Source organism: Fukomys damarensis, unplaced genomic scaffold (genome assembly GCF_012274545.1).
Source record: "Fukomys damarensis isolate Sample0158 unplaced genomic scaffold, DMR_v1.0_HiC HiC_scaffold_16, whole genome shotgun sequence".
Classification (NCBI taxonomy): domain Eukaryota; kingdom Metazoa; phylum Chordata; class Mammalia; order Rodentia; family Bathyergidae; genus Fukomys; species Fukomys damarensis.
Window position 1 is genome coordinate 89,016,218 of NW_022900928.1, and position 8,217 is coordinate 89,024,434.

The 8,217-nt window shown below is 55.3% G+C and overlaps 2 protein-coding genes across 6 annotated transcripts in view; both read right to left on the bottom strand.

Moving 5' to 3' along the window:
- Znf775 (zinc finger protein 775) overlaps positions 1–529 on the bottom strand; it is a 36,211-nt gene extending 35,682 nt beyond the window's left edge. Inside the window, exon 1 of the mRNA XM_033763965.1 lies at positions 449–529. The gene's annotated coding sequence lies outside the window, so the exon portion shown is untranslated. The remainder of the gene's footprint in view (positions 1–448) is intronic.
- Positions 530–3,491: 2,962 nt separating this feature from the next.
- On the bottom strand, positions 3,492–8,211 carry Repin1 (replication initiator 1). 5 transcript variants are annotated; one of them, XM_019206773.2, is made up of 3 exons: positions 7,487–7,574; positions 6,663–6,765; positions 3,493–6,172 (listed from the first exon to the last, which is right to left on the bottom strand). In XM_019206773.2, exon 3 carries the CDS (start codon positions 6,159–6,161, stop codon positions 4,461–4,463), a length of 1,701 nt encoding a protein of 566 aa, XP_019062318.1. In that variant the 5' UTR covers positions 6,162–6,172; positions 6,663–6,765; positions 7,487–7,574; the 3' UTR covers positions 3,493–4,460. The 5 variants fall into 5 exon arrangements, with proteins under 5 accessions (XP_010617481.1, XP_019062318.1, XP_010617479.1 ...); XM_010619177.3 differs by having other exon boundaries at positions 3,493–6,175; XM_010619176.3 differs by having other exon boundaries at positions 7,430–7,573.
- Positions 8,212–8,217: the final 6 nt, after the last annotated feature.

The window sequence follows — 8,217 nt, forward strand, 5'->3', positions numbered from 1 at the left end:
ATTACAGAGGAAGGAGCCCCTTCCTGGCTCACCCCGCCAGACGCGGTTGCTTGTTCCTTTTACTGGAATGAAGGTTTGGGGAACCCCGACCCCAAAACACACAGTTAACAACTTCTGCATTTCTTCCTGCTCACCGTTCATTCACCACCCGAATCTGTATCCCAGCTCCTGCAATCGCCCATTTATTGAGCACCTACGAATCCCTCTGGAGCAAGTCCTAGGGCTCCTAACCCCAGAAACCGGTTTATCCAGGAGGCATACACAAGAGAGAACTCAGGACAACAGGGCAGCCAACATTGGGGCTCGAGGGGCGCGCGGAAGTCTCCACACCCACAGCCGGGTGAAGCCGCACGGATATGAACGGGGCCAGAGTCGGGTCATCTCATGCCCGGCCACTCCCGCCCGAAAAGCAGAGGGATTGGAGGGAGAGGGCCGGGGAAATAAATACCTTTGACTTTGTAGCTAAGGTTAACTGGAACGGCCTCCCCGGGGGCGACTAGGGCACCCGGCTCCCGGCCCTGGCCAGTCCCGGGGCAGGTACAGCCCGGCCAGTCAATTGGTTGTGCGGCTCAGATGACCCGCCTGGTCCTATCGGAGCAGCCCGCGGGGCCCCCCCTTTGTTCTCCCGAGCCAATAGCCGGGAGTGGGGGGCTGAACCTGGCCGACGGGTGCACCACCAGCAGCCGGAGCGCCTGCGCTGCAGCTGCTGGGACAAGGCGGGCTTCTGTGTGGCTGCAGGTACCAGTCTGACCTTGTACGCCCGTTTCCCGCACACGCGCGTGTTAAGAACTGAAGGTGGGGTGCACGAACCCCCCCTTTGTTCTCCCGAGCCAATAGCCGGGAGTGGGGGGCTGAACCTGGCCGACGGGTGCACCACCAGCAGCCGGAGCGCCTGCGCTGCAGCTGCTGGGACAAGGCGGGCTTCTGTGTGGCTGCAGGTACCAGTCTGACCTTGTACGCCCGTTTCCCGCACACGCGCGTGTTAAGAACTGAAGGTGGGGTGCACGAACCCATGCAATCGTTAAGGTGCTGAGAAGCCACCGGCTCTGAGGCTTCTCCAGAGCGCACGACGGTCCAGGCGGTGTGCAGCGGCTAGGTGCACGCATTCCGCGTGTGTGCGTACGGAGAGCTAGCCTTCTGCCTCGCTTCGCATCACCAAACAAGGTGTTTAGTGCCCTGCGCTCCGGGCCGTAGAGACGACGTTCCACCTCGTCTCTTAGCTGCGGAAGCGGGGTCGATCAAATTTCACAGCTCACCAGGGCTCAGATGAGTAGAACCCTTTCGCGGCTGCCAGTCCAGACCTGACTTTCAGCCAACGCGAGTACTGAGCTCCCAAACATCTCCAGGAAAGAGAGTATTTTCTCACCTATACGGCCATAGGGGAAGGTCCTCTCACTTCGGCCTCAAAGGGGACACAGTGGGTTGCCTGCCGCTGACAGGCTTCTCCAGCAAACAGAAGCCGGGCCTCTTTGACGTCCTCTGTGCCCCCCACCCCACCCCGGGAAGTGGTGGATTTGTTGCCAACCAGGTAGCAGGTGGGAGGAGGGCCACATGTCTGGCTGCTCTTGCGCCTCCGAAGCCAAATGGAAACGGACAGATTGTCCATTTCGCCAATTTTATGTAGTTTTCACGTATTTTGCTTTCTCCGAACTTTAGCGTATTCATTTGTATAAGTTAATAGTTTTCTATGTGTCTTCATACCTTACTGAATTTTCTTACATTTGGTTTTAACCCTACAGAAGCACTTGTAAAGGGCTACATAAAGCCCTACAGAGAGCCCACACATCGCTAGCGTCAACTCTTGGGATCTCATCCATGATTACTTTCTAGGGTATCTGGAGAGTGTGCCCCAAAGATGTGTGGGATTCACCCCTGCTCAGAAACCAGTGTGGTAGTTCCCGGTCTGCCACCAACAAAGACATGACCCTGGGAGGCCACTTCCACCAGGCTTGTTTCCTCCTCTAGAGTGAAGACTTCCTCCAGATTGACGTTCCACAACCAAAAGCATTTCAGGAGTACAGAAAATGAAAAATCTAGGGTCCTATTCCTATCACCAAAACTGGGGTGACCACACGTTTATGTGTGCAAATCACATGAAAACACATCTAGAACACTCAAACTCTCCTTACATTGTTAAGGAGAAAGGACTTGGAGGGTGGGCTGAGGGAACCCAAAACTTCACATTAAAATATAAATTAAGTGGGTCTGCATCATTTCAAGTTTTAAAGGATAATTTTACACTCTTGTAACTAGAAAAAGAAAAACCATTAATTCTTCAGAAGAGAAGGTCAACACCTGATCACAGAACCGACCTCCTTTCCATGAACAACACTGAACAAGCACTTGGGACAGGCAGTGCTATTGTCCCCATACCCCGGCTACCATTCCCCTTTAAAATAATCATTTTTAAGACCAGAACCTCCGGTCTGATTCCTTCTCCCTGTATCTTTGTCCCAACCCCCCAGCGCTAACCAGATACCCAGGGACCTGTCCTCTTCCCACCCATCACCTGCAGACATCTGTCCACCTACTCTTTCCTGGTTGTTTCCCCTTCACTGGAAGCCAAAAAGAACAAATGTGAGCGAGGCTTGAGAATAGGCCCTCTTCCTGGGGCGAATTATCTTACAGTTTTTTAAATGGCTCTGTAACATCATAAACCAATACAAAGCTTTCAATCTTTTGGCTTCCAACCTACACACTAAGCCCTACCCTCGTGACATTTATGTACCTACCTATCTTTACCCTCTCCAGACACAGGCCCCAGAGTAGATATTGGAACTTATTTTTGAAACTCCTCAATTTCCATTACAACATGGATCATACACTAGGTATTTAAAATTTGTCTCAACCAAAAGGAACAGCACATACATTTACTCAAAAAGCATGTGGTTGAAGTGAAGGGTTGAGGAGACGGACTTGGTTTTGAACTCACTTATTTTGATTATCAATTACATGACCACAAGCAATACTGTCAGGCATAAAAGGGTAGCAAGAGCACCTACCGCACAGGATCATGAGGCAACATGGGGGAACTTCTCTGCCAGGTGCCACCCACATAAACAAATGGTGGTTATTCTGTAGCACCAGCCTGTGCTGGGTGCCAGGGATCAGTGCAGAGATTACTGACACAGGCACCAACAAAAACACAAAAGCAAAAGCCTCTGATGCCTGACAGGAACAGCCACCCAAATCTGCGTGAAACCCCAGGTACAGGGAGATGTACAAAGTGTCTGAACAGCAAGCAGCCAAGGAGGTCCTGTGGGAGTCACGGCAGCTCTTTCCTCCTGGTAACTGACTCCTGACTGTGGGGTCCACACCACCTGGGTGGGGCATATAAGAGGACTACCACCTCTGCTGCTTAGAATTGCCTCTCCACTTAATCCTTGTTCATGCTGTCAACCCTCTGGCAGGGGCTAAAGCACTAACCAAAGTCTGTACCACCCAGACAATCAGCCCTCCAGGAAAAGGAACATTCCCCAACCAACTGGTTCTAAAACCAAATCTTTATTCTCTAATTTGAAAAGGAAGGTAAACAGTTGTTTTTTTGTAGATCCAGAAGACAGAACAAGGCCCAAAAGGTAGAAATGATAGGAAGCAGATTTCAATCATCATAAGGAGTAATTTCTAACAATTAGAATCATCCTACAATAGAACCAGGGCCTCGGAGGTGGGAGCTCTAGGTGACCTCGGTGCTCAGGCAGAGGCTGGCATGAACAAGCTGGAATAGGTGAAAAGGAAATGCATGAGGACCTTCCCTTTGGCTGCATTAAGAAGCCAATCTTTCCTGTGACACAGTAAGTTCTGGATGAAGAGGATCTTCAGATCAGGCAAAACAGCCAGGAAAGGGAAATGCCCTGGGGCTGTCATCTGGGGGAGGCAGAGGGTGGACTTGCTAACAGTAGATGTGCCCCTCCAGGTCTGGGATTCTATGCAGGGGTAGCAGGGAGGGGGACAAGTAAGAGCACCTCAACCTTATCCGAGTGCTGAAAAAAAAAAAAAGTCCTGTGCCGCCTAAAGAGGCCAGCAGGTTCTCAAGGTGTATCCAGCTGGTCTTTCCCTCCCCGTGAAGTGCTCATTAACTAAAGACTGTTCCACACCTACTTCCAAAAGTGACCTGAAGTAACTCATAGTAAAGACAGGGACATTAAGGCGTTAACACCAGAGGATGGAGCAGCTTCCTTCCCACTGGTGGCTCCTCTAGCCAGGGCTCTAACGGTAGATGGAGCTACTATTGCTACGTTTTGAGAGCACAGGGCAGTCAGGATAGAACTTTAGGAATGCCAGCCTGAGGCTGGGTCCTTTGGCTCTGTTGAGGATTCCCTGACCATGGGCTACCAGGGTTTAGCTCACTACACCTCTTCTATTCCTTCTGAGATTCCCACTGTCCCCTCCACCAGCGCCAAGGCAGGTGCCCCTGGCCAGTGCCAAGCTCCTGTCTTGAAGGTCACCCAGGGCCTCTCTCAGACATCGTGCTTCTTCTGGTGGGCCAGGAGGCGCTCCTCCTCGTCAAAGGTCTGACCGCAGATGGCACAGCAGAAGGCGCCATCCCGGATGTGGCTCTTGCGGTGAGTGATGAGGTTGGACTTCTGGCTGAAACTGCGGTCACAGTCGGGGCAGGCATAAGGCCGCTCACCGGTATGGATGCGCCGGTGGGACACCAGGTTGGACTTCTGGCTGAACGCTTTGCCACAGTCGGGACAGACATAGGGTTTCTCTCCGGTGTGGATGCGCCGGTGGGCGGCCAGGTAGGGCTTATGGCGGAAGGCCTTGCCACAGTCGGGGCAGACAAAGGGCCGCTCAGGGGCGTGGTCGCGACGGTGGGCCGCCAGGTGGCTGCCCTGGGAGAACCGGCGGCCACACTCCTCGCAGGCAAAGGGCCGCTCGCCCGAGTGCACACGCGAGTGTGCCACCAGGTGCGTCTTCTTGCCAAAGTTCTTCCCACATTCTGTGCAGGTGAAGGGCCTCTCCCCGCTGTGCTGCCGCTGGTGTGCGCGCAGGAAGCGCTCAAGGCGGAAGCTGCGCCCGCAATCATCGCAGCTGTACAGGGACGGAGGCACCTCTGCCTGGTCCCGCGGGGGTTCTAGGGGTACCTCGGGCATAGGCTCGGCAGCTTCTGGGGTCAGCTTCTCAGGATACGGCTCTGAGGGCTCAGGGGCCAAGGCTGGAACCTGGGGGCTCCTGGTGCCCAGGGAAGCCTGCGCGCAACCCTCTGACCGCTTGTGGATCTTGCTGTGCGACAGCAGGTTGGGTTTATGCCGGAAGCGGCGGCCGCACTCAGTGCACGGGTAGGGCTTCTCCCCGGTGTGGATGCGCCGGTGCGAGGTCAAGTAGGGCTTGTTGGTGAAGCGCTTCCCACACTCGGGGCACTGGTGCGGCCGCTCCCCTGTATGCACACGGCGGTGGGCGATCAGGTTGGGCTTATGGCGGAAGCGCTTGCCACAGCAGGCACATTGGAAGGGCCTGTCCACCGCGTCTCCCCCCGGGCGGGGCGCTGTCACCGCTGGGCGGCCTCGAGGCCGCGGACCCAGGGCTTTGGCTGCTGCCTCCTCCAGTGCCTCAGCCACATGCACGCGCTTGTGAGCAACCAGCTGGTCCCACTGGGCAAAGCTCCGGCCACAGTTGCCACAGATGAAGGGCCGGACCTCAGGGGCAGGAGGGTGGTGCTTCTGCAGATGAGCTTGGAGCTGCTTCTGTCGACAGAAGCATCTCTCACACTCGGGGCAAGCAATGGGCTTCTTTGCACCTGAGTGCACGCGCAGGTGCAGAACCAGGGCCACCCAGCCTTGGAAGCTCTGCCCACAGAGATGGCAGTTGAAGCCCAGGTCTGAGGTGGCATCAGCATGGACCTGGAGGTGTAATGCTAAGAAGGGGGCATGGCGGAAGCGTCGGCCACACTCAGAGCAAGGTAGAGGCAGCCGGGCCTGGCACTGCCGGGTGTGAAGCCACAAGGCCACCCAGCTGGGGAAGTGCCTTCGACAGTGGGCACAGCGATGGGCCTTGCTGGGGACTTGGCCACCTGGCTGGGCCACTGGAGTGCCTCGGTGCCTCAGCCTGCTGGACTCCTTCTCCAGGGTCTGAGATAACTCCTGGGATGGCCCAGAAAGAAGTCGAGGTGGGGCTGGGCCCATGGCCATGGGGCCCCTGTAGCGCTGTTCCAGCATGGGTGCTTCTTCTGCTGGGGGTGGAAAAAGAAAGTCACTCCAAGGACCAACACATCTGCCCAACTCTCCTTGTTCCAGGGCCCTGAGAGCAGCTCACCCTCCTCAAACTCCCAGAACCCTTGCCACCAATCTAGAGATCTGACTTCCTTGTGTGTTACATATTATTTCAATCTCTAGATAACATTTCAAAATGTGTCTTATATCTGCATTGCCCTGGAAATGCAGAGAGGAGACTTCAACACTTGGAATCCTCTTCACAGCAGCTACCCATGTTGGCTGCGCTAACATCCTGACCATGGAACTCACCAGAAAACATGCTCACATCTCCCTACAGCATCTGAGGCTTTTGCGAGACCTCCCATTTCCCTGTGTGTGTGTGTCTACATGTGCCTATTGCCACATCTCAGCACACAGCAGCTTGGTGAAGCTGGCAGAGCAGAAACTGAGTTCCCTGCTTGACAGATGAAGTGAGTAGGAGGCATCAAAGGCGACAAGACTTGCCTGAGGTGACACAGTAAACCAAAAGCAGAACCAAGACTGGGCACAGGTCTTCTAAGCCCCTAGGCCAGTGTTCTTTCGTCTAAACACCTGGGTTTGCACAGATCTGGCAAAAAGAAATTCCCATCACCTTTCATTCCTACCATCCCACAGGGAAGGGGCTTCCAGTCTCAGTCTCAGGGTCCCAGCCCTGAGTGCAAATGAGAACAGCCTCTCTCTGGGGCATAGGGTAGAGCTCTGCACCCCTCCCAGCACTGCCTAAAGCCAGGCCACCACCTGTCCAGACTGCCTACATTCTGCCCGTGTGCCCTCCTCCACCCCCACCCACAATTAGGCCATGGCAGAAGGAAGCTGTCTTGAATCCAAGGAACACCCACTGCCTGCTACCCTGGGGGCCTCAATGCTTGGCGCTGTCTCTTTTCGGGGTGCCATGGATTTCTGGGGCAAAGGGGAAGAAGGGAAGAAGAATTGGAATCTCGTCCCTTGCCTGATCCTGCCCTAACCTGGCCAGAGGCTGCCCCACATTCAGTTCCTCCACAGCCCAGGGGAGTGTTCTCCATAGAATAAGGGCCAGGGTAGCAGTTCAGACTCCTGAAGGACTGACTGTGCCCACTCACCAGCTCCAGCACAGCTTCACTGCATTCCCTACAGTCTGTTCTCCTGGGGGAATACTGACATGACTCATCCCCAGGGACTGAGTGCAGGGAAGATTCCCAAGATGTGGAAGGGGATCCTCCCCCCATGCCCTTTCCCTGTGCCAGGATGCCAACCAAGTATAGGGGTGCGCTGGGCTGTAGGTGGTTTGGGAACACAAAGCCAGACTCTACCCAGGAGACTGCAGAGCTGGGGGTGAGGCTTTCTCCAGCTCCTCTTGGGGATGTTCCTGGGGATACTTGTGCAGCTGCAGCGCCTGCTTCGACCCACACTCCAATAGGCCCCGGATGTCAGAGAAAACTGCAGCAATAAAGACATCCCTAGCCCCATAGCACAGCTCAGACCTCTGATCGAAGAGAGGCCAGCCTTACCTGTTGGGAGGGGAGAGAAAACACGTGTGAGGCTCTGCGCTCCGCTAGGGCAGTCATCTTTGTGCCCTCACCAGCCCAACCTTCCCCCCACGAAGCCATGGACTCTGGCCTCTAAGCCTGGAAAAGCGACCTTAATGCAGACCGGCTTCATAAATAAATGTGGCCCTTCGTGAAGGAAGCACACTGCTGCCCTTGGGGGTGTCACTTTCCTTGGTAAGGTCAGAACGAAATCTCCATTCTGTGCCCAGAGTCTTTTCCTGGTGGCCAATGGCTGGCCTGGGGCAGTAACTCGGGGATTCCTGCTGGCTCGCCTTCCCCCACTCTGCTCCTAAAAGGAATTCCAGGCCTGTTTCCCAGGGGGCTGCGCAGGGCACGCCAGCGTGACCGGGACTCGGCCAGAATCCCTTTCGACATCTTGGATGGCCGGGGTGGCAGGAGGCCCACACCTCCCTTTTGTATTGGTGCGTGTCCTCCATCCACGTCCGCGGGCACGCGGGTCCCGCTCCTGCGAGGAGCCATTCAGGGTTCCGCGC